The sequence below is a fragment of the Saccopteryx leptura genome, chromosome 1, assembly GCF_036850995.1.
Source record: "Saccopteryx leptura isolate mSacLep1 chromosome 1, mSacLep1_pri_phased_curated, whole genome shotgun sequence".
NCBI classification, from domain to species: Eukaryota; Metazoa; Chordata; class Mammalia; order Chiroptera; family Emballonuridae; genus Saccopteryx; species Saccopteryx leptura.
The window spans coordinates 309279925-309305728 of NC_089503.1; the positions used below are offsets into that span (position 1 = coordinate 309279925).

The 25804-nt window shown below is 46.3% G+C and overlaps 1 protein-coding gene across 3 annotated transcripts in view; it reads right to left on the bottom strand.

Moving 5' to 3' along the window:
• The window catches only part of CIMIP4 (ciliary microtubule inner protein 4), a 29718-nt gene extending 9422 nt beyond the window's left edge, over positions 1–20296 (bottom strand). Inside the window, exons 1-6 of one of the 3 annotated variants that reach the window (XM_066361252.1) lie at positions 20245–20296; positions 15186–15230; positions 11696–12132; positions 9874–10018; positions 487–597; positions 123–281 (exon numbers count right to left, since the gene is read on the bottom strand). In XM_066361252.1, the coding sequence (XP_066217349.1) occupies positions 184–281; positions 487–597; positions 9874–10018; positions 11696–12132; positions 15186–15207 (813 nt within the window). In that variant the 5' untranslated portion in view covers positions 15208–15230; positions 20245–20296 and the 3' untranslated portion in view covers positions 123–183. The other 2 variants (XM_066361251.1, XM_066361253.1) reach the window with 2 other exon arrangements.
• Positions 20297–25804: the final 5508 nt, after the last annotated feature.

The following is a 25804-nucleotide window of genomic DNA, read 5'->3' on the forward strand; positions in this document are numbered from 1 at the left end:
GTAGGCTGGGGGAGAGTTGGGGCCCTCAGGGCTTGTCCTCCCTTAGTTGGTCTCTCCAGCATCATACATTGGCCACACCCCTATAAGAAGAGAGGTACCAAGAAAAAGTAGAAGAGTTTAATTTGTGCCTTTCTTTATTATTAGCACTTTCGCTGAGTCGAGGGTGCCGCTTCTGGGTCAGATCTAGGACTTCGGGTTCCTGCCTTTGCTACTTTCTTCATATTTTTTATCCAGTGCTTTCTGCAAGTTCATGTTCATGACGTTTTTCTGGTGCCACCGTCCTGCAGAGAGCCGGGCGGGAGCCACCACAGATCACACAGAGGACCTCTGGAGTGCCCAGTCCCCAGTGGTGGCCCAACGCTCTCCAGGCCCACTGCTCACACCCCAGGCTGTCTCTGCTGCTCTGGTTTCTCTCTGGACCCTGGGGCTGGCACACCCTGCCCAGGGAGGGGAGTGCCCATTCCCATCCTCCTGGCTCCTACATACCCAGATCATCCATCTTCCTGCCATGCCAGTGCTCTAAGTCCATGACTGATTTCTCGATCACTTCTGGGGTGTAAGAGGCCTTCATGAGGCTCTCCGTCTCCTCAGAGGCCCCTGTAGAACCCCGTGAAAAAATCCACAGAAGTGCTGGGTCAGTGAAGGTCAGATGCTCTAAGGGTCAAATCTGGATGCTAGTTTTCCCTTGGAGGGTGAGTTGTGCAAGGGTGGAGGAATGGGGAGGGTAATGCAGAGAACAGCAGGCCTGGGCTCAAACCCCAGCTCCATCCTTTATGGACAGTGTGGCCTCCGACAAATTTTTAACCTCTTAGAGCTTTGGTCTCTTTATCTATTCAAAGGAAGGAAATGATCTCGCATGGGGAAGATTACATTATTGGAAATTCACTGAAGCATGTAGCATAATGGCAATTAATCCCTGTATTTTCACAAAATGTCTCTCTATGTGTAAAGTTAAAACACACATGAGGAAATAAGTTACCATGATAAAGAGTAATGAGGAACATCAAACAGAGGACCAAATCCCAAAAGATCGTAAGGATTTGAATAATCAGTGACAGAATATAAAATAGGCATATTTAATGTTTGGATTCATGAAAGAGAATAATAATAGTATAAGCAAAGAATAAGAAAGTACCCAGAAAGAACAAATTTGTAAAAGAAGCAAATGGAATTTCAGAAATGAAACACATAATAATTGAAAATTCATTAAATAATAAGAGGCCTAGGGATTTATTTTAAATAATCTGGGGTGGGGTGAGTTGGTAGGAGAAAAGATGTCTAAAATTAACATCATCGTGTTTAAAACCAAATACAATGGACAGCCCTGGCCGGGTAGTTCGATTGGTTAGACCAGTGGTAGTCAACCTGGTCCCTACCGCCCACTAGTGGGTGTCCCAGCTTTCAAGGTTGGCCGGTAGCAGAGCAACCAAAGTATAAATAAAAAGATAGATTTAACTAGAGTAAGTTGTTTTATAAAGATTTATTCTGCCCAACTTAGCAAAAATCGACATAAAGTACTTGGTAAGTAATTATTATTATATGCTTTAACTTGCTGTAACTCTGCTTTATAAATTTTATAAAGTTACTTCCCTACTTTATAAATCACCATGACTGTGGAACCGGTGGGTGGTTAGAAAATTTTACTACTAACAGAGATACAAAAATGGGCGGTAGGTATAAAAAGGTTGACTACCCCTGGGTTAGAGCATCGTCCTGAAACACAGAGGTTGTTGGTTCAATCCACAGTCAGGGCACGTACAGGGACATATGTGCCTGTATGTGAACATACGGTGTTCCTGTCTCTCTCTCTTTCTCTCCCTCCTTCCTCTTACTCTAAAATCAATAAAATAAACATTAAAAAAATTCAATGAACGGGTGAAACAGCAGATTAGATACAGGTGAGAAAAATGGTAAACTGTAAGGTATAGCTAAAGAAATTAACTAGAATTCAGCACAGAGAGTGAATAAAAGATATGGAAAATATGAAAAAGCTGTTCAATACAGGTGAAGTGAGAAGGCCTAACATACATCTAATTGGAGTTCTGAAGGAACGACTGGGAGAGGTAGGGAGAGGCAATATTTGAAGATAATGGCTGGGGTTTTCCCAAAATTAATGAAATACATGAATCCTTAAATTCAAAAATCATAATTTCCTAGTCAGCATAAGTAAAAATAATTCTTTACTTAGGTGTGGCTAACTAAAATTTAAAACACCAGAGACATAGAAACCCTAGAAGTAGCCATAGGAAAAAGGCAGGTTACTACAAAAAATAACAATGAATTTGATTAATCATCAAAGCCAGGAGGAAATGAATTAACATCATCAAAGTGCTGACGGAAAACAATTGTCCATCTAGAACTCTTTACAAGAACTGTCTTCTAAGAATGAGGATAAAATAAAGACTTTTAGGAGTCTAAAATTTACCAACAACAGAATCTAACCCAAAAATATCTAAATAACATGCCTCAAAAAGAAAAAGAAAATGGCCCTGGCCAGGTAGCTTAGTTAGAGCATCATCCCAATACGCCAAGGTTGCAGGTTTGATCCCTGGTCAGAGCATATACAAGGATCAACCAATGAATGCATAAATAAATAACACAATAAATTGATGTTTCTCTCTCTCTCTCTCTTCCTTCCTCTCTCTATTAAAAAAAAATCAATCAATCAGAAAAAAAGAGATCTCGGGAGATCTGAGATACAAGAAGGAATAGTAGGCAAAGAAATGGAAACCTTGAAAATCTCAATATACACCAATTATAATAACAGTATCAATGTCTAATTTATGCAATAAAATAATGATCATGACAATGATAGCTAACCATTTTGTAACTGAGTACACAGTTCTCAGAGCTTTATAGAACTTACTCACTGAACTTCTCAACAGCACCAAGATGTAGGTATGATTATTATCTCTATCTTACTGTTGAAGTCACTGAAGCACAGAAAGGTTAAGTCATTTGTCTAAAGTCACACAGCTGGTAGGTGAAAGATCTAGGACTCAAACCAAGACCCTGCAGCTCCAAAATCCATGGCTTAGACTATGTAAAAATTTCAGTGGTAACCACTAAAAGAATTAAAAAAGTAAGAACAAAATTACATTGGGGGGGGGGGAAGCTCGCTTGAATTCAAAAGAAGAAAGAAAACAGGGAAAAAAGCAGCATAGAAAAGTAGCACAGCTTGACCTGTGGTGGCACAGTGGATAAGGCGTCGACCTGGTACAACGAGGTCACCAGTTCAAACCCCGGGGTTGCCTGGTCAAGGCACATACACGAAGCAACTACTATGAGTTGATGCTTCCCTCTCCTGCCCCTCTTTCTCTCTCTCTCCTTTCTCTAAAATCAATAAATAAAATCTTTTAAAAAGACAAAAAAAAAAATCAGACAAAATAGACTATAGGCAAAGGCAGTACGAGAAATAAAAGTGACGTCATTCAGTCAGGTGATGTAATAATTCTAAATGTGCTATATTAGAATAATACAGTAAAGCAAAACTGCAGGAGAAATCGACAAACCTATCCATGGAAAAGACTAACAGGTGCATCACTTAGTAATTAATAGATCAAACAAAGAATATTGACAAGGAATTGGAAGATTTGTAGAGAATTAATTAGCAAACCTGAACTATTAGACAAACAAAATACTTAACCCAAGAGATTATTTTCAAACACATTGATTATCTGAAAAAATGGACCATCTCCTGGACTATCAAGCAAGTTTTGACAATGCCAAGTAAAGGCACTTGTTATAGGCCATGTTCTCTAATGAAGATCCCATCAAGCTAGAAATCAGCTCTTTTTTACTTTATTTTATATTTTAATGATTGATTTTTGAGGGAGTGAGGAAGGGAAGGAGAAAGACAAAGAGAGAGAGAGAGAGAAACACTGATTTGTTGTTACACTTATTTATGCATTCATTGGTTGAGTCTTGTATGTGTCATTACTGGGGATGGAACCCACAATCTTGGCGTATGGGGATGTTGCTCTAACCCAGTGGTTGGCAAATTGCGGCTCACGAGACACATGCGGCTCTTTGGCCCCTTGAGTGTGGCTCTTCCACAAAATACCACGTGCGGGTGCTACCTTGATAAGAAATGTACCTACCTATATAGTTTAAGTTTAAAAAATTTGGCTCTCAAAAGAAATTTCAATCGTTGTACTGTTGATATTTGGCTCTGTTGACTAATGAGTTTGCTGACCATTGCTCTAACTGAGCTACCCAGCCAGGGAAAAATCAACCTTTTTAAAGCAATGTTTATTGTGTTTGACATGTATGACTTTACATGCTTACATAAGAGAATTCAGTTAGAAATTTGGACTGAAGCCCTAAGCGTGATAAAGATCAAATATCCAAATGAGGTGTGACGCAGACTACATTGCCTCCCTGCATCAGGGATAGGACAATCCAATGTCCTCAACATGGTCCCTCTGTTCAACTGCTCTTTCCCCAGCAATCCACAGCCTGACCTGCTCCCCTCCTGCAGGTCTCTACTCAGAGAGGTCACTTAGGGCTTCATACAGAGGAGCTAACACTAAAAAGAAAAGCAAAGGGATTGTTGACAGAAGTCAAGTGATGCAGCCAGAAGAAGAAAGGAGAGGTTTCCCAGGCTCCTTAACCTGTGAGGTTGCATGGCCAGTCATTATTCTTTAAACTGCACCCATAGACGTTTTTATATTCTTCTACGTGGGCAGTAGTTTTCACAATTAAAATAATAATAATAAGGCCCTGGCCGGTTGGCTCAGTGGTAGAGCGTCGGCCTGGCGTGCAGAAGTCCCGGGTTCGATTCCCAGCCAGGGCACACAGGAGAAGCACCCATCTGCTTCTCCACCCCTCCCCCTCTCCTTCCTCTCTGTCTCTCTCTTCCCCTCCCGCAGCGAGGCTCCATTGGAGCAAAGATGGCCCGGGCGCTGGGGATGGCTCCATGGCCTCTGCCCCAGGTGCTAGAGTGGCTCTGGTCGCAACAGAGCGACGCCCCGGAGGGGCAGAGCATCGCCCCCTGGTGGGCAGAGCGTCGCCCCTGGTGGGCATGCCGGGTGGATCCTGGTCGGGCGCATGCGGGAGTCTGTCTGACTGTCTCTCCCCGTTTCCAGCTTCAGAAAAAAAAAAAATAAATAAATAAATAAAATAATAATAATAATAATAATAATGTACCTATACTGGTTTAAATGCAGGAACATAAGTTTTGTTTAATATTAGGAAATCAGTTCATAGAATTTATACCATATCGATAGATCAGAGGAAAAAATTCATATGATCATCTGAATAACTATTTTTTTTTTTTTCTGAAGCTGGAAATGGGGAGAGACAGTCAGACAGACTCCCGCATGTGCCCGACCAGGATCCACCCGGCATGCCTACGGGAGGGGAAGAGAGAGACAGAGAGGAAGGAGGGGGGGGGGGTGGAGAAGCAAATGGGCGCTTCTCCTATGTGCCCTGGCTGGGAATCGAACCCGGGTCCCTCGCATGCCAGGCCAACGCTCTACCGCTGAGCCAACCGGCCAGGGCCTGAATAACTATTGTATAAATAGTTAATACAACCCAATACCCATTCATACCTTTTTTAAAAATTTAAGTGAGAGGAGGGGAGATAATCAAACTCCCACATGTGCCCCTACTGGGATCCACCCAGCAACCCAACCCCCATCTAGGCTGATGCTTACAACCAAGCTATTTGTAGTGCCTGAGACAGAGGCTCCACAGATCCATCCTCAGCACAGGGGAGTAAGGCACACCAATCACAAACCAATGAGCCATGGTTGTGGGAGGAGAAGAGAGAGAGAAGGGGGAGGTGAAGGGGGAAGAAGCAGATGGTTGCTTCTCCTGTGTGCCAGGAATAGAATCTGGGACTTCACATGCCAGGTTGATGCTCTACAGCTGAGACAACTGGCCAGGGCCATAACTTTTTTAAATTAATGTGCAAACTAAAAATAAAGGAGACCCTTTTTAATCTGATAAAAATTTCTGAATACTATATTTAATGGTAAAATGTTAGAATCAAGGAGATGAGGATAGCTGCTCCCCATGCTTATACACACTAGTGTCCTGAACAAGTCCACTAAGACAGATGGCATAAAGGTGAGGAGGAGCCTAGTGGTTAATAATGTAAACTCTAGTCACAGGCTGCCAGTGTTCAAGTCCCAGCTCTGACCATTCCTAGCTAGGTGGCAATTTTTTTCATCTCTTCGTGCCTCATTTTTTTTTATCAAAAAAAAAGGAGGGGGAGAATTATAACACTTAATACATAAGGCTAAGGTTCTTGTGAAAATTAAAATGTATTTAAAGTAAAACAGTGCCTGGCACATACTACATGCTATGCATAAAGGTAGTAATTATTATTATTAAAAAGAAGCCCCAAAGAATCAAAAAATAAATTATTGTAATTAATAAGTGAGCTGAATAAGGCTTCTGGATATAAAATTAATGGATAAAAATTAAAATTTTTCTCTGTATATAAGTAGGAAAGTTAAAAAATATATATAAAAAGTTAAAAAGCTATATAAAAAATATATAGCTTTAAAAAAGATACTATTTGCAATAAACAGCAAAAAAAGAGGTTCTTCTAAAGAAATCTAACAAAAAACTACGTACCCTTTATAGAAAAATTAATTTGAAAGTGTTATTGACAGCTTGACCTGTGGTGGCGCAGTGGATAAAGCATTGACCTGGAAATGCTGAGGTCGCCAGTTCGAAACCCTGGGCTTGCCTGGTCAAGGCACATATGGGAGTTGATGCTTCCAGCTCCTCCCCCTTCTCTCTCTCTCTGTCTCTACTCTCTCTCTCTCTCTCTCTCTCTCTCCCTCTCCTCTCTAAAATGAATAAATAAAAAATAAAAAATAAAAAATTAAAAAAAAAAGAAAGTGTTATTGACAGATATTAAAGAAAGGTTTAAATTAATGGAGCCGAATACCATATTCATCGATTGGAAAACTCATTATCATAAAACTGACAATGGCCCCTAAATTGAGCTATAGATTCTATGTACTTCCAATCAAAATCTCAACAGAGTCTTTCATGGAAACTGGTAAGCTGATTCTAGAACTTGTATGGAAGAGTAATGAACCTAGAATAGCAAAGACATCAGCTGGTGGTGGTGGTGTGGGGTGGAGGAAGGGAGGAATTACCCAATCAGAGATCGGACTACTTCTAATATCTTGCCAATTAAAAGTGTAACATTAGACCAATGGGCAGAATAGCAGAGAGCCTGGAAACTGATCTGTGTTGATAGGAAACTTGATAGATACCAATCTTACCCTTGTAGGTCACTGGGGGGGGGGGGGGAGAGATAAAAGAGACTCCACATAAGGAGGAATTGAAAATGACTTCCTGCTTCACACTAAAAACAGAATTCAACTCCAGGTGGATTAAAGTCTTAGATGTGAAAAGCAAAGCTAAATATTTTTAGAAGACTATAGAAAACACTATCTTTGTGACTCAGCGTGGCATAGGATTTCTTCAACCTGCTCCCCCTGGAACTTTCTTCATCTCAATAAACTGGATTCCATCCTTCCAGTTATTCAGGTCAAAAACCTTGACATCAACCTTAATTCAGCTCTTGCACACCCCAAATCCATTAGTTAGCTTATTCTGTCCGCTCCACCTTACACCCAGAATCCTACCTACTACATCAGACCACCTTCACCATGACCTACCTGGGCCATCAGATTGCACAATGGTACCTCCAGGGTTGTGCAGCACACCAACCCTGCTCCCAGACCAAGCCACCACCACCTGTCCCACCTAGGTTTTTTTTTTCTCTCTCTCTCTCTCTCTTTTTGTATTTTTCTGAAGCTGGAAACGGGGAGACAGTCAGACAGACTCCCGCATGCGCCCCACCGGGATCCACCGGCTCGCCCACCAGGGGGCGACGCTCCGCCCACCAGGGGGCGATGCTCTGCCCCTCCGGGGCGTCGCTCTGTCGCGACCAGAGCCACTCCAGCGCCTGGGGCAGAGGCCATGGAGCCATCCCCAGCGCCCGGGCCATCTTTGCTCCAATGGAGCCTCGCTGCGGGAGGGGAAGAGAGAGACAGAGAGGAAGGAAAGGGAGAGGGGTGGAGAAGCAGATGGGCGCCTCTCCTGTGTGCCCTGGCCGGGAATCGAACCGGGACTTCTGCATGCCAGGCCAACGCTCCACCACTGAGCCAACCGGCCAGGGCCTGTCCCACCTAGGTTTTTACAGTCACCTTCTCACTGCTTTCCCTGTTTCTGTCCCAGCTCCCCACATTTACTCTCAACGCAGCAACTGGATCAATCCTTTAACCTAAGACAGATAACGCTGTTTTCCTGCTTCCAGAGCCTCCCTGGCTTCACATTAAGAGAAAAGACCTTCCATGTCCTTCCCCGCTTGGCCCATTTCCTCCCTATTTCCTCTCTCTCACTCCCGTCCAATCACCAGAGCCTTGCCCACCTGGAACAGCAAGTGCAGAGGCCAAGCTGGGTGGGTGGAAATGGAGAGGATGCAGTGTACTGAAGGTGATGTCCTAATTCGCAGCGCTTGCCAATTTCTGGAATGTAAATTCCTACCATTGCCAGTAGTAAGATAGCATTGTGATACCAATCAATCGGTCCGGGAAAATTTAACATTCTACTCTTGTGAGCTGGTGCAAGCTGGTACGACACACAGCTGTGTTTCTCAGACTGGAGGATGGGCACACAGATTTCTTTACATTCTTTCTCTACATTTATGTAGACATTACTCTATGAGGTTGTATGTAAGAACTACTGGGTGATAACTGTTAAAGACACAAGTGAAAGCTGGTTCCTGAGGCCCCAGAATACAGGACAATCTGAGCTTTATTCTCTCTTCCTTCCCCCTGCACCTACCCTTCTACAAACTCAAAGAAAAACCCAGAAAGTTCCAGTGGCTGTCTGATTCCTTGGGTAACAGGGATCTGAGCCAGGTGAGAAGGTTAGCCAGACCCTGGGGACACTGGAGTGAGGCAGGAAGAAGGAAGAGGACCAGAAAGACCTGGCTTTTTGCAATGAGGCTAAACTGGACTGTGGGGGCAGAGAGAAGTCCCTGCATGCTGGCCATGGACACCCCTCCCCAGCAATCATTTAATGCTCCTATGGGAACAGGGTCATAGCTAGGGAGATGACCTGGTGCCAAAAAAACATTCTGGGTTCAGAGGCAGAAGGAAAACCTGGATTTGAGCTTCAGATCCACCTCCTACTGCTGAGAGGTCCTGGACAAACCATTTCCGACCTGTCTGTGAACTAGAGCTAACAGCACGCCCCTGTAACAGACCGGTCTACGGCTGACCCGCGGTGGCACCGTCAATGTCCCAGTCTCCAACCCACCCTTTGATCCAGGTAGTGCCACCACCAGGCTCTGGGAAGGAAAACACCAGCCTGCCAGCTACTGAGCCCTCACTGTGTGTCACAGGTCAAGGACCTTCAGAGAGTCCTGCCAACAACCCAGTGAGGGCCATATTATCATACTGTCCCCATTGTACCAAGAAAGTAACTGAGGCTCAAAGAGGTTAAGGATCTTATGTGAGGCCACACCCAGTAAGTGGCTGAGCTGAGCTTTGAACCAGAAACCTGATATCACTGTGACCAAAGGTGCCCAGGTCAGGAGTGCCTGGGTCTCGGCAGATTAGGACACCAGAGGTGTTTGGGGGAGGGAGGAGCTGACAGCCAACTGGGATTGGTGATCTTCACAGTGAGCACAGACTTGCCAGGGGACTGGACATTTACAACACTTGGCACACAGCCTAGCAAAAAGCCAGCCCTTGGTGGCCATGAAATGAGTGTCCCTGGGGGTGTATTCTAGGATCTGAATCATAGAGGTTTAGGAAGGGGTAGACATCCTACTAGCCTTTCCTGCCCCTGGGGGACCATGTTATTGACAGCCCCCACCCTTGCCCTTTGACTGACCTTGAAACAGATTTGACCGCATGTTATAGCCCAGGTCATAGTAGTCTGAGAAGATGTCGGAGACTTCCTCAGAATTCTGGGTCCTGCTGGGCCACGAGCTTGCCCTCTTCTGGCCCTCCAAGACTTCACCAGTTTCCCTTTGAGCCTGAGCAAGGAGGGTTTAGAGAAGAGACCAGGGATAGAGAAGCAGGGTCAAGCCCTATAGTTCCCCTTTAACGCCACTGACCCTGCCCTCACCACCCCACCACACGGTAGTCTTCAACCAACACGCAGGCCCCCCACCCTCTCACCCCATCCCACCTCCCACCTGGACCAGGACATCAGAGATGATAGTGATCACAAACCTACTCCTGCATGGAGCACCTACTGTGTGCCTCATTGGGAGAGGTCTTCACAAGGTGATATTTCTCGACCATTTTATAAGTGAGGAAGGCTGGGGCTCAGGGTGGGGGCTCGCTGCTCACACAGTTGGTGAACCACAGAGCTCAGCTTGCCTCCTAGAATCGAGCCATCACACTAGTAGGCTCTAGGTAGCTCCACTGACTGTATGGAAGCCAACTCCTTCCTTGTGCCAATGTGGAAACTGAGGCCCAGAAAGATTGAGCCCAGGCCTAGGAGCCAGGAAACCTGAGTTTGAGTCCGAGTTCTGCCATATACCAGCTGCTGACTTTGGGCACGTCTCTGTTCTTCTCTTGGCCACTTAGAAGAGAGAGATTACATTTTCTGAAGGCCGAGAGAGCCCATGAGAGATAGTGACCATACCTCAAACTGGGACAAGGTGCTCCAAGTAAGGCAGAACATTTAAGATTGTGACCTCCCAGACTAGTTGGTGGATAGGCTCACTGCACCTTAAGATGACAAATGAAAAGGGACCCAGCCCACAGCCTTGTGAGCCTGGATCTCCCACTTGCTCAGTATGACCCTGAGCAGATCATATCACCTCTTTGAGCCTTGGTTTTGCCATCTGTTAGAAAGTAGGCAATAACTCCTGCCCAGGCTACCACAAAATGGAGTTGCTATGAGTGCTAAGGGTGGGGGTGGGGAGGGCTTTGAAAATGTGTCTCAGAATGCCAAAGCAGGAAGAACCCTTAGTATTCGAACAGAAATGGCAGATGAGTTTTATCTCAACTTTCAACTGATCAGTAACAACTCCCTAAGATGATGTATCAGGTGGGGAAAGGTACCAGCATTGATTAGTGATGTCTGCCATGGATGCAGACTAGGAGAGTTGTGGTATGCATGCTATGTATTTGCTAGCAGGATCTAGTCTACCTGCCTCAGTTTATAGATGTAGAGACTAAAGCCCAGGCAGGGGAAATAACTTGTTCAAAGTCACTCAGCACTTAAGACAAAGCCATGACTCAAACCCACATCTTCTGATTCCCAATCAATATCGTCCATCCACTCAATACTGTGTCCTTGTGTGAGTTAAAAGCATCTAATTCAAACATTAGACTTAAAATTGCAAAGTCATTAAGGGAAAAGGCTACACAATCTATCTGTTGGCTCAGTTTGGGTCTTCATCCTTCATAACTAGGTAAATTTTGTTAACTTACTTAACCCTACCTAAGCCTTGGGCTCCTTATCCTTAAGATGAGGATAATAGCACCTTTCTCATTGGGAAGATGAAATGAGTTGTTATGCGACGAGTTTAAACAGTGCACAGTGCCTGGCACATAGAAAGTCCTCAGTAAACACTACTTGCTGGTCATATTATTACAGGGACTCTGTTCTCAAGAGTAGGTTCCTTTGGGGACCCCATTATAAGTCTCCATGCATCACCCTCTTGCCACCCTTCGCCCCCTGTGCCATGTGCTAATACCTGCTCTTCGGAGCCCATCTGGTCCACCTTGTTGCTCCCAAACTTGTGGTGAATGTTGTCAGGAATGATGTTGCTCCTCTGGCCCTGGGCCCTGGAGTTGGGGCCTTCCTTCAGCCCCTGGCATGGCTGAGCCCCATCTTGGAAGGTGGCCTTGCTCTCCCTTGGGGAGGGTGTGTAGCGCCCATTCTTCAGGGACTCAGGCATGATTCCATTCCTGCTGGCAGCTGAAGGGGGTGGAGGCCAGAGCCCCTTCAGGTTGTCCTGCCCCAGGGAGCTGCCTTGGGGACTGCCTCCCTGGTGCAGGGACGGCTGCGGGGAGACTGGGGCCTGGTGCTTGAACGTGGAGCTATCCAAGGGGCTGTGGGAAGTTCTCCTGGGGTCCATGTCCTGCTGGCCTTCCTTGTTGTTCTGATAGACCCTGGTCAAAGCGGTTGTACCTGAACAGGGGGAAGAGAGAGGGAGGGAGGGAGAGAAGGAGACAGGGAAATGCAGAGAGGGAGGAAGGCAGGAACGGAGACAGTGGTGGGGTGTGGAGTGGCAACAGGGAGACAGAGAGCCAGAGCAGAAAAAGGGATGGGAACAGAAAGAAGTCACAGGAGCCAAAAGCATGGGTAAGAAATTTGCAAAGAGATAAAGAGAGAAGGTAGTTCAGCTGCCAAGCCCCCCACAAGACACGGTCATCCCACATGGGTTTTGACAATAGGAGCTGCAGCCGTGGAAGCTGGCACAGGGCATTACTTGGCTTGGCCAAGTCACAGGGCTGGAAAGAACCAGAACTGGAGCCGGGCCCTGGTCTTTGTTCCCATTCTGAGCTGCTCCCCAACCTTCACTTCCCTCCTCTATTCTCTTGGCTAATCCGGTGGTGTCATCCCAGGGTGCCCTCCCGGCTCTCACACCACACCTCTCCCCTCCCTTCCTCCCGCCCACATTCCTCCCCCCACTCCCAGTCCCAGGAGGCCTCCTGCTCCCAGCCTGTGGCGCCTCCTCTTCACCCTCTTCTCCTATCTCCGACACTAAGTGGGATGTCCCACCTCCGTATCTGCCCAGGCTGGCTCTGCCTCTTAGAAGGCCACATCCTCCTTTTCCCTAAATGAAAATTCTACTATTTCTTTCCACGCAGTCTCTCCAGGACGTGGTCTCTGACACCCTCCCCAAGCTGCAGGACTGGCTCCCTCCTCTCAAATTCACAACAACTCTGTCCCCAACATGCTCCGGGAATCTCCCACAACCCTGTGTTTTCCCTTTCTCTGCCACTGTGAGCTAAAAACCATCTTGTTTCTCCTCCTGAATTGGGGGAGAGGGTGCCCACCGGTGAGCCAGCCCTAGCCTCCACGGCACGTGCCAGAGAGCCCTCTGCATCTGAGATATAGGTGAAGCCCAGCACAAGAGAGGGAACCAGGAGGTGGCCGTAAGGACCAGAGTCACACTGCACTCCCTGAGTCTAAGATGAGCCCCAACAGCCTTCCCTCCCTTTGTCCTAGTTTCTGACCCAACAAGTAGGCAAAGGAGCGCGGTGCCTCCAGGAAAAACTAAGGCTTCCAGGATGGGGACAGTGACCCTTCTCAAAAGAAATGGAGACAGGAAGCTTAAAGAGCACTCAGCACCCACCTGGTCAACTGTGACCCCTCCTCCTGCTCATGAGGAGACTGGGGCCTAGTGCAGGATGGCACTCCTCCTGGGGTCCTCCAGCATTCGGGGCTTAGGGCTCCAGGATAGTGCTCCCCATTTCTCCCAGGCTGTGCTCCTGCCTGCCTCCTCTGCGAGCACATTCTGTGGAATTGCCTGCGCACCCTTTGCCGGCGCTTTGTATCCCCTGGCTCAGAAAGCCAATACAGTCACCAGTTCAGGGGTGTGACAGGTGCTGTGCCAGACACTGGGGACACGGTGAGTGAGCTACAGGGGCCAACCCTTGTCCCCCTGGGGTTAAATGTTTGCTGAATGAAAGACTGAAAGTCTGCAGCTGGCATCCCAGGGATCTCGTTGCAACTCTCCCTTCCCTCCCCTCCATTCTTGCAGCTGTCGAACAGGTGCAGTAAACCCTATTCCATTTGCTACTGAGATGGTCAATTGATGAGTCCTCAGAGTTTTCCAAGTTTGGCCATTTATCAGAATGCCCCAGGGCACTCATTAAAAATACAGATTCCTAGGCCTGTCCCAGACCTGCTATATCAGGATTTCCAAGGGAGAGGCTGGGAGTCTGGGTGTTCATTTAAGAAGGCCCTTGGGTCATTTAGGTCCTTAGAGTAACCTTCCAGCAGGAGTCCCGCCCCAACCTCACTGGCTTGTCGCCCACATCCCATCAGTCAGCCCCAGCCACTGTCCGCTCACCAGTGGGGACAGTGGGGACCCTTCTCAGAGCTGACCTGATCCAGTCACAACTGCAATGGAACCCTTTCCCCTTGTCCTCAGGACAGAGCCTCCACCCACGGGGCTCTGGCCGGGGACCAGGCCTGGTCTCTCTCCCACTTCACTCTCTAGCCTTCAAGCCATATTGAATTTCACTCAGAGCACCAGCCCTCTCTCACCTCTAGACCTTTTGCCCACACTGCTCCTGGTGCCTAAAACACTCTTCTCCCCTCCTCGGGCCACATCAACCCCTGAGCTTGGTTCACTCACGACCTACATGTACCTCCTACCCATAGACACCAGGCCTCCTGCCCCTCTGTTTTCTCCCACAGTCTGCCCATCTGGTTGTGAATGAAAAAAGGGGGGTTCCACAAAAAGTAACTTCACAAGTTGATCTGATCATAAATCCCTAACTGGGCATTTCACTCTAGGCAGTCACACCCCGGCATTGAACTTCTTCACTAAAGGCTTATCTTTGCCTCAAGCAAGCCCCGCCCATTGCTTCTGTGAATCTAGGTTAATACACTTTTCAAATACCTCTTTTCAGACCCCTCCTTCAAATAGTGACCACCCTTTCAGACCTCTCCTTCTAAGATATAAACACCCTCAAGAGCAAATAATCTGAACTCTCCTGTAATCCAGTCCTGGCCTGGCTTTCTCCCACCTTCCTACAACCTTCCTCACATCCCCTTCTTCATCGCAAATGCTTAAAGGAACTGCACAACTGTTTTTCTCCAGAGCATTTGAGATCTCGCTCCCTGGCCTATGTTGTCAGTTTGGCTCAAATAAACTCTTATAAAAATTCTCCACAGGTTTGGACATTTCTATGCCAACGTGGTGCCCACGCAGGGCTGCCTCTCCCCTCCGAGCCCTGAGGAGGGGCTCTGTGGCAGGCTCATGATCCCCGGGCCTGGCAGATGGGAGGGGCTCAGCAATATTCCTTTCCTCCCCTTTTCCTTCTGTTCTCAAACAGACTGGCCCGAGGAGGTCAGAGCCACACAGAGGGTCTGGAAGCCAGAGCAAGACTGAGGGAGCGGGAAGAGGGTCATTCCTGCTGCCCCCCCCCCCCCCGGGAGTCCCTCTGGAAGCCCTGGGTATGCATTGAGTGTCCTCTGCCAATCCATCCCTGGTCGGCCTGTCTTACCTGCTTGGTGGCCCAGCTCCATGGTCTCTGGTTCCAAGCTTAGTCCTGCAAAGAAACAAACTGTGTCATCTCAGATGTCACAGAGGCTTTGTGAATGGGGATAAGCTGACTGCAGAGCAGGGAGACCTGTGGCCATCTGCCCAGCCCGACCAGAGGTCCCTCCATGCTGCCTTCAGTGCTCTCTGGCACTCAAGGAGGCCCCTACCCCGTCCACCCAGCGCTAGGACACTGGGCCTGCCTCCTGGACCCCCGTGGGCTCGGCCCTTGCTGGAAAGCCCTGGTCATCTCCACCACTAGTCACTTTTCTCAGCCTGGGGCCTGAGCTCCTCTTTGCCCCCTCCCCCTCTGCACCACCCAGCACTACCCTGGTTGTAGGGTGCTGTCCCAAGCTCTCCATCCTGGTGACAGTTTGCCTCCCCCTTCAAACAGTGATAGGGGGAATGCAAGAGTTACAATTTTAGCCCGAGTAATAGTAGTTTTAGTTATAATCAATAAGCTTAATGGTTAATGCAAGTAAGAGCTTATTCTGGGAACTGGGACACCTGAGCGGGCCTACAGGACTTAACGGGACCTGCGAGCAAGCCACCTTTATACCCCAGGGGACTGCAAGTCATCCATTTCTGGGCCGTAGGAGATTTGCAAGCAAAGCCTTTGTGCTCCAAGGACAGAACACCCACTGACTATGATTCAGTTAACTTTGACTATTATCTGATGAACTTTCCCTTGAAATTCCCAAACCCTTGCCTGCCCTTTTTTGCCCCTTATAAACAGGTTGGCTGGGGTAGGAGCTTGTTAGGGGACACAACCCTGTCTCCTCAGATCACCGGCCCTGTCTCTACCTATTTGACTAAAGTGGTGACCAGCAGCACAAACACTAATATTTCTGGTGTCAGTAGGATTTTGTGCATTTTACCAGCTGGTCATTCAAGCTCAAGCAAAGGGAACCAATGTGGCCAACGTGGAGCAGGGCTGAGAATAAGGACCCACTCTGGTGTGACCCGTCTTTCCTCTGAAGACAGGCCTTTGGGCCAGATTTGGGGGTGAGCAGGGGGGGCGGGCAGGTCTGGCATCTTCACAAACCTCCACACCTTTCAGTTCTGTGTTCCCTTCTCTTAGGTGATCTTTCCTTGTTCATATTCTCTTATTTTATTTTATCACGTTCTTAAAGATTTTTGTGAATTTTGAAATAAGATAAAACAATTTATTGTATAACAGTTGTTTAGTCCAACTGGAAGGGATCTCTGAGATAAGCTAATCCAACCACTTCATTTTATTGATAAAGAGACCGAGGCCCAGAGAAGGAGAGTGACTTGTCTTAGGTCGCCCAGCAAGTGGCTCTGCTGGCAGCAAGCTCAGAGCAGTTTAAAAACAATTAATTTTGTCATCTTGAAAAATTATCAAGCAAAATTTTATTTTTTACTTAAATAATAAATTTGTCATTTCTTTTTTTAAAGTACAGTTTTATGCTGCTGAGCTTTATATTAATTTGTTATGCAACAATAGCTAACTAATATATATTTTAGTACTGAAGAGGGGGTGCTGCTCTAACAAATGCCTAAAAATGTGGGAGTGGCTTTTGACCAAGCAGTGGATGGAGCTTGGAAAGATTTGAGGAACAAAACAGAAAAAAGCTTAAATCACCTTAAAACACCTAGAAATCTGATCTTTGGGGACACTGCCACTGAGGCGCAAAAGAAAGGGAGGAACGTGTTATTAGAACCTGGATAAGAAGTGTCTTTGCTGTGTAGTGACACTCAGTTATGTGGAAAACAGAGCCTGTGACTGACAAATTTCCATACAAAGCACTAGAGGTGCCTCCTGGTTTCTTCTTGTTGCTCAAAGGGAAATGTGAGAGGAGAAAGAGAAATTGAAGAAAGAACTGTTAAAGGAAAAATAAGCAGGACTTCATAGGTTTGGAAATTCTCATCCTCTCCAGAAGCCGAAAGATGCTAAAATTAAGAAAAGTCTTCAGAGCACTGTCTGGAAAATGTAGCCAAGGATATGACTGTAAAACCTTTGGTTCAAACCTTAGAAAGATACAAGAACCAGAGTATTATTTAGTCACACAATAAGCCCTTAAAAGAAATAAAAATATGCCTGACCAGGCGGTGGCGCAGTGGATAGAGCATCGGACTGGGATGCAGAGGACCCAGGTTCGAGACCCCGAGGTCGCCAGCTTGAGCGTGGGTTCATCTGGTTTGAGCAAAAACTCACCAGCTTGGACCCAAGGTCGCTGGCTCGAGCAAGGGGTTACTCGGTCTGCTGAAGGCCTGCGGTCAAGGCACATATGAGAAAACAATCAATGAACAACTAAGGTGTTGCAACGCACAATAAAAAACTCATGATGATGCTTCTCATCTCTCCATTCCTGTATGTCTGTCCCTGTCTATCCCTCAATCTGACTCTCTCTCTGTCTCTGTAAAAAAAAAAAAAAATGCCTCACAGATTCTCTTAATGGAATAATAGAACCTCTAGGAAGCTTAAGGGTGCTATCTCTCAGCAGGAGTGCCAGTGGAAAAGACGTTTGTCTAGTACCGTGTCACTACTGTTACTAGTTGTCTAGTGTTATGAGAAAACTATATTGACAAAAGTACTGCCAGATTGACATAAAAGAGACAGAGACAGTATAAAACAAAAAGAGTCCAGGGGACTTGCAAATTCCATCAATGGTAAATAGTCTGAAAAAACCTACTCAGCAGCAAACACGGGCTGCCTTGCATTTTATTTATTTGTTTGTTTATTTATTTATTTATGTATTTATTTATTTATTTTTGTGACAGAGACAGAGAGAGACAGATAGGGACAGACAGACAGGAAAGGAGAGAGATGAGAAGCATCAAATTCTTCATTGCGGCACCTTAGTTGTTCAGTGACTACTTTCTCATATGTGCCTTGACCGGGAGCTACAGCAGAGCGAGTGACCCCTTGCTCAAGCCAGCGACCTTAGGCTCAAGCTGGTGAGCCTTGCTCAAACTAGATGAGCCCATGCTCAAGCTGGTGACCTTGAGGTTTTGAACCTGGGTCCTCCGCACCCCAGTCCAACGCTCTATCCACTGCATCACCACCTGATCAGACGCATTTTATTTTTTAAAAGAAGAATAACATAGAGAGTGGAAACAAAGGTCTGTAGGACAGAGCTGAGAACTATGGAAAATTATTTCCATGCTTTGAAATTGAATAAGGAAAGTCCCACATTTGCCTGACTGGATTTCAGAATTGCTATGGACCAGTGATTTAGTGTATCCATCTTCTTCATATTTGCATAGGAATGGTGGCAGCTCTTGTCCTATGCCTGTCACACTATTGTATGCCAGGTGTGTGTTCAGGGAAGGTAGCTTAGTTTCCCAGATTTACTGATGGAGAACTGAACTCAAGAAATGACACCCAAGGAGCCTCATTCACACCTGCACCTGATTTATAGGACCAGATTATAGATTTTAAGGAGATACTGTAATGAGATGAGATGTTTGGAGATCTTGGGAGGGGATGAATGTATTTTGCATGTGGAAGGGATGTATGTCATCAAGGGCGAGAGGGAGGCAGTTGACATGGCTCCAGTACCTCTTGTTCCTTGATATTCATCTACTTGGGTAATTCCATCGCTTCTCGGCCTTTTGGCTAAGATCAAGTGTACTTGAGTAATTCCACTGCCCGCTCCCCAAGTGTGGGCTGGATGTAATGACTTGCTTTTAACAAATGACATGTGACAAAAATGACAAGATGCCACTTCCAAGATGTGATTATACAAGACTGTGACTTTGTCCTGTTACACTGTGTGTTGGGGACTGAAAAGCCAACAGGGTTTTTGCAGTTTAGATTTTTAGGGAATAGAGATGTGGGGAATTGGCTGTAAGCTGACAGTCTGCCCATCATCCCACCTCACTTGACTGATTAGGTTGCAAAAGGCTGTTAGGCTGTGGTGCCAGATTGTTCATACTCATCCTACTCCCCCTCCCATGTCTCCCGGAAAGACTAGAGGCAAGTTTCTTCTATCCTTTGTTTTGTGTGAAGTTAAGATGTTATATATGGTGGGGGTTTTCTGCACTTGGTTAAATTCTTGGGTTGCCTTGGAAACATGATCAGAGATCTCCGATTTGCTAATGACCTCACTTTGCCCTATAAATAAAGTGAGAAATGGGCGTGGAACAATTGCAGAGCCCTCCCGACCCCATTCTTTATTTCTTTAAGCCTATTTTCTTAATTCTGCACTGTTCCCACTCCAGACCTGGAATTACTAGCTGCACTGGTTCACAGCAACTGTATCTGGTTTTTCTTGGTTCAGTCACTCTGACTAAAGCAGCTTTCTGTTATGAGCTGCCCTCTGGACAGGCCCACAAAGCAAGAAACTGAGGGTGGCCTCTGGCCAACCACTCATGAGAAACTAAGGCTCTCAATTCAACAATCCTACCATGTGAGAGACTGGAAAGGGGTGCTTCTTTAGTTGAGCCTTGAGATGAGACTGAAGCCCCGGCCAACAGTTTAATCACGGTCTGAGAGAGAACTTGAGACCGAAGATCCATCAAAGCCACATCTGTTTTCCTGACCCACAGAAACTATGAGATAATATTGTTGTGTTAAAGCCACTACGTGTTGGGGTGATTTGTTATGCAGTAGATTCAGTCTATCTTCACAAGGACACAGTGAGATATTCAGTGAAAATATTAAAATATTAACTCATCCTCTTTGATAGATAGAGAAACTGGGGCTCAGGAAAGAAATAGGACCTCCCCCAGGTGGTGTTGAAACCAAGTCCCACATCTTCTATCTCCTTCAAGTGAGTTTTTTTATCCTGTCCTCATTCCAAGCCACCCACCTGAAGTGCCCACAGCAGCTTCCCATCTACTCAAATGGCACCCCCAGTCCACAAATGTGTGGACTCACTGCAGTTTCTGACCTGGAGAGAAGGTCACAAGAGATGTTGGTCACGAAGGGAGGAAAAGTTGGTTTTCCAGTTGCAGTCTGGGCCCTCTTTATTCACAAGCGACTCCGAGTGGGCAGAAGGAAGATGAAATCTGTGTCATGACAAACCCCTGGCCCACCTTGCAAGTCTCTGCCTCACCTCTGCGCTCGCCTTTATAATGTCAGAAAGCACATGAACTGCTCTGGTACACGCTGAAGCCCAGGAGTGCAGATCCACATTGCACAAGTGCTGGTGAAGACCAACAGATGGTTGCTAGGGAGCAGCCCTTCCCTGTTGCTCATTGGAGTCTCCATGACGATCATTATACATAGGCCTCTGTTACCTCAGAGGGCTGATAGGCCAATCCTAGGGAGCAGAGGCCATGGAAAGCCAGTACTACAGGGGCAAAATATTCCCTGAGCCCCCACCATGTGCCAGATTGTGTACCAGCCCCAGAGGGCTCAGATGCCATCAAGTGGGAAGGAAGTTCTTGGAATTACAAAGGATTAAGTAGAGAGAGTGATTAGTTCTATCTAGGGAAAAGAAGACACTGCTCACAGAAGGATCATTTGAGCTAGATTTTTTTTTTTTTTTTTTTTTTGGTATTTTTCCGAAGCTGGAAACGGGGAGAGACAGTCAGACAGACTCCTGCATGCGCCCGACCGGGATCCACCTGGTACGCCCACCAGGGGGCGATGCTCTGCCCACCAGGGGGCGATGTGGGGCGTCGCTCTGCCGAGACCAGAGCCACTCGAGCGCCTGGGGCAGAGGCCAAGGAGCCATCCCAGCGCCCGGGCCATCTCTGCTCCAATGGAGCCTTGGCTGCGGGAGGGGAAGAGAGAGAGACAGAGAGGAAGGGGGGGGGGGGTGGAGAAGCAAATGGGCGCTTCTTCTATGTGCCCTGGCCAGGAATCGAACCCGGGTCCCCCGCACGCCAGGCCGACGCTCTACCGCTGAGCCAACCGGCCAGGGCCTTGAGCTAGATTTTGAAGAATGCATAGGAGTTCAACAGTTTAGATATGACTCAAATAGTAAAGACATAGATGTGTTTATGAGCATAAATTTAAGTAGAGGGGAGTGGGGAAGAGAGGGAAGGATGCACCTGAGCTGTCTGAGCTGGACAGGAAGGGATCAGGAATCTAGTAAAGGGATCAGGAAGGGATCAGGGGTCTAGTAAAACTAGAGCAGGGGTAGGAAAGGGAGGGTCTACTCTCCTCCTCTTGAAACATAAGGGCTATTGAAGATGATATAAAGTTGAGTGACTTCCGCAGTTAGCGCCAGCATCTTAGTCCTGTCTGGCTGCCGTTCTGCAGGGATGGGAGTACCGGGAATACCCCCTACATTCCCAGGCTTTCGCAGTCTCCCCAGGAGGCAGAGAGCATTGTGGTTAAACTTGGGATTCCCTGAGTCTGGGCCTGCCACTTACTAGAAGAGTAACTTTGTCCATGTTCTTTAGCTCATATGTAAAACACAAAAAACCCACCTCACCTCCACATGTAATATTGAGTACTGAATGAAGTCATCTTGGTGAAGTGCCTAGAACATTGCTTGGCCCAGAGAGCTGTCACCTGTAACCCTCAGCTAACCCCATAAGCAATCCATCAGCAAGTCCTTCAAAGTACACTTGACTTGGTCCCCTTTATCTAACCTCCACATCTTCCCTTGTCCCTGGTCCAAACCACTTCTTGCCTTGGTTAACACACCCACCTCCCTACTGGTTTCTTGTTTTTGCTCTTGTCTTCTGTATTAATCACCTATAGCAGGGGTTGGGAACTTATGGCTCACAAGCCAGATGTGGCTCTTCTGATGGCTGCATCTGGCTCACAGACAAATCTTTAATAAAAAAAAATAATAATATTAAAAATATAAAACATTCTCATGTATTATAATCCATTCATTTCCTACTGCTCATGTTCATGGTTGCGGGTGGCTGGAGCCAATCACAGCTGTCCTCCAGGACAACACCAAATTTTTATTGGATAATGCATAATGTACACAAGTTGTTGTGAGGTCAGGAAGTAAACTTCCCTCCTTTTAATCAAGCAGTCAGCTAGCTAATTGCAGAAACCCTTTTGATGAAGAAGATGGCTAAAAGAAAAAAAAAGATGAGGAGTATCATATTTTTCAGCAGGAATGGACAGAGGAATTTGCCTTTGTGGAGAGAGCAGGTTCTGCAGTGTGTCTAATATGCAATGATAAAACTGCATCAATGAAACAGTCAAATATAAAGTGGCACTTCAACACATGCCATACTACATTTGCATCGAAATATCCAGCGGGGGACAGTAGGAAGAAAGCGTGTCAAGAGCTACTGTGCAGAGTGTAAGCTAGTCAGCAGCAACTCCGTGTTTGGACCCAACAAGGTGACTGGAATTTGGCTAGCTTTGCTGGTGCTTTAGCAATTGTGAGAAATAGAAAGCCATTCACAGATGGGGAGTACGCCAAAACATTCATGCTTGATGTTGCCAATGAACGTTTTGACGACTTTTTGGACAAAGACAAGATAATTAAATAAATAAAAAACATGCCTCTGTCGGCAAGAACTGTTCACAATCGTACCATCATGATGGCAAATCAAATTGAGGCAACACAAGTGAAGGACATAAATGCAGCACCATTCTTTTCTCTCGCTTTGGATGAGTCAACAGACGTAAGCCATTTATCCTAGTTCCGCCTGATTGCAAGGTATGCTGTCGGTGACACACCAAGTGAGGAAAGTCTTGCTGTTTTGCCTATGAAAGAGACAAGAAGGAGGATTTATTCAAATCTTTCACTGAGTTCACTAAAGAAAAAAATCTACCAATGGATAAACTTATTCCGGTGTGTACTGATGGTGCTCCGTACATGGTGGGGAAAAACAGGATTCGTAGCACTTCCTCATGAACATGAAAAGAGACCCATCCTAAGTTTTCACTGCATCCTACATCAGAAGGCACTTTGTGCACAGATGTGTGGCGAGCAGCTAGGTGAGGTGATGTCGCTGGTCATTCGGGTGGTCAACTTTATTGTTGCCCCAAGCTTTAAATGATCGCCAGTTTAAAACACTGCTGGGGGCGCCCGGCTAGCTCAGTCGGTAGAGCTTGAGACTCTTAAAACACTGCTGGATGAAGTTGGGAATAGTTATCCTGGTCTGCTTCTGCACAGCAATGTGCATTGGTTGTCAAGAGGGAAGGTACTTAGCCGTTTTGCGGCTTGTCTGAGCGAAATCCGGACTTCTCTTGAAATGAAAAACGTCGAGCATCCTGAGTTAGCTAACACTGAGTGGCTCCTGAAGTTCTACTATCTCGTGGACATGACTGGACATCTGAGCCAGCTCAATGTGAAAATGCAAGGCGTTGGAAATACAGTCTTATCCCTTCAACAAGCAGTGTTTGCATTTGAAAACAAGCTGGAACTCTTTATCACCGACATTGAAACAGGTCGTTTACTACACTTTGAAAAACTGGGAGAGTTTAAAGATGCATGCACAGCAAGTGACCCTGCTTAACATCTTGATCTCCAGCCGCTAGCGGGCTTCACATCTAATCGCCTGCAGTCATTCAAAGCATGCTTTGGAGAATTTTTGTGAGAGCACTCGTCTTTTTAAGTTCATCACCCATCCACACGAGTGTGCAGTGGACAGCACCCACCTGAGTTACCTCCCCAGTGTCTCCGTCAGAGATTTTGAGCTACAAGCTGCTGACCCAAAGGCCTCAGACATGTGGGTGAATAAATTTAAGTCATTGAATGAAGATTTGGAAGGACTTGCACAACAGCAAGCAGAGTTGGCGAGCAAACACAAGTGGGGAGAAATGAAAAAACTTCAATCTGCAGACCAGCTGATTGTCAAAACTTGGAACACGCTTCCCGTCACATACCACACACTGCAGCATGTGAGTATTGCTGTACTGACAATGTTTGGCTCTATGTATGCATGTGAGCAGTCTTTCTCACATCTAAAGAATGTTAAGACCAACCTACAATCACGTTTAATGGATGGAAGTCTCAATGCCTGCATGAAGCTTAAGCTCACCACATATCAACCAGACTACAAAGCCATCAGCAAAACCATGCAGCACCAGAAGTCGCATTAATGGTAAGAAGAACTTTATTCATTATTGGTTAGCAACAGCATAACAATGTTATTAAAAAGAATTCAGAGATTTATTTATTTAAAAGTGTTAGTCTTACATAAAATGCACACATTTACTTGTATTTAGTGTTAAACATACTGTATGGCTCTCATGGAATTATTTTATTTATTTATTTATTTAAATTTGTAGGGGGAACTGGGAGGAAGAACTTCCTAGGATTTTTTTTTTTTTTTTTTTGTGGCAGAGACAGAGAGAGTCAGAGAGAGGGACAGACAGACAGAAAGGGAAAGAGATGAGAAATATCAATTCTTCATTGCGGTTCCTTAGTTGTTCATTGATTGATTTCTCATACGTGCCTTGACCTTGGGCCTTCAGCAGACCGAGTGACCCCTTGCTGAAGCCAGTGACCTTGGGCTCAAGCTGGTGAACCTTGCTCAAACCAGATGAGCCTGTGCTCAAGCTGGCAACTTTGGGGTCTTGAACCAAGGTCCTCCGTGTCCCAGTCCGAAGCTCTATCCACTGCGCCACCTCCTGGTCAGGCGAAATAACATTTTAAAATATGTGACGTTCATGGCTCTCTCAGCCAAAAAGCTTCCCGACCCCTGACCTATAGGTACATAACAGCACAGGCAAACCTTGGAAATATTGTGGGTTTGGTTCCAGACCTTCACAATAAAGCAAATATCTCAATAAAGCTAGATACACAAATTTTTTGTTTCCCAGTGCATATAAAAGTTATGTTTACACTGTAGTCTATTAAGTGTGCAATATTATTAGGTCTAAAAAACAATGTACATACTTTAAAATATTTCATTGCTAAAAATGCTAATCATCATCTGAGCCTTCAGCAAGTCATAATCTTTTTGCTGGTGGAGGGTGTTGCTTCATTGAGGATGGCTGATGACTGATCAGGGTGTTGGCTGCTGAAGACTGGAGTAGCAGTGGCAATTTCTTCTTATAAGACAATGATGAAGTGTGCCCTATCAATTGGCTCTTCCTTTCACAAACAATTTCTCTGTAGCGTCTGACGTTGTTTGATAGCATTTTACCCATAGTAGAACTTCTTTCAAAATTGGACAGCTCTGACCAGGCGGTGGTGCAGTGGAAAATTGGACAGCAGGCAGCAGGGAACCCCCAGTAGACAGGGCCTGGAATCATCATATAGCCCCAAAGGAGAGTTTAGAGAGCCTGTTTCTGGAAAACTAGAAGTCCAGCCACATGGGTCCAGTCTACTAGGTGACTTTCTTCTACTGTAGCTTCCCAGCTCACACTGCCAGGAGGCTAACTAAGACTTTGGCCAGGGGACTGAAGCTGCTTCTCCAGCCCCTTCCCTATTAACCTCCAGAGGGTCTTATCTGAGCCAGGAAGGTCACCTAAAGTGGAGGCCACCCTCTTCTGGCCTGGTTCTGAGTATCACCTCTTCTGAGGCTCCAGGACCTGTGTTGTGTGACACCTCTTTGAACAGTCCCCCTCCACACACCCAGAGCACCCCAGAGGGATGGGACTACCACAGGGGTTGGTGTCTGGCTAGCTGTGGTTTTACTCCTCTCTGGCTCCCCGGGACCCCTTTACCAGGTAGGTCCAGCATGCTCCACCTGCGGCACAACAGGTGGCTTCCCTTGCCAAATCTAAGTAATCAAGTGGCT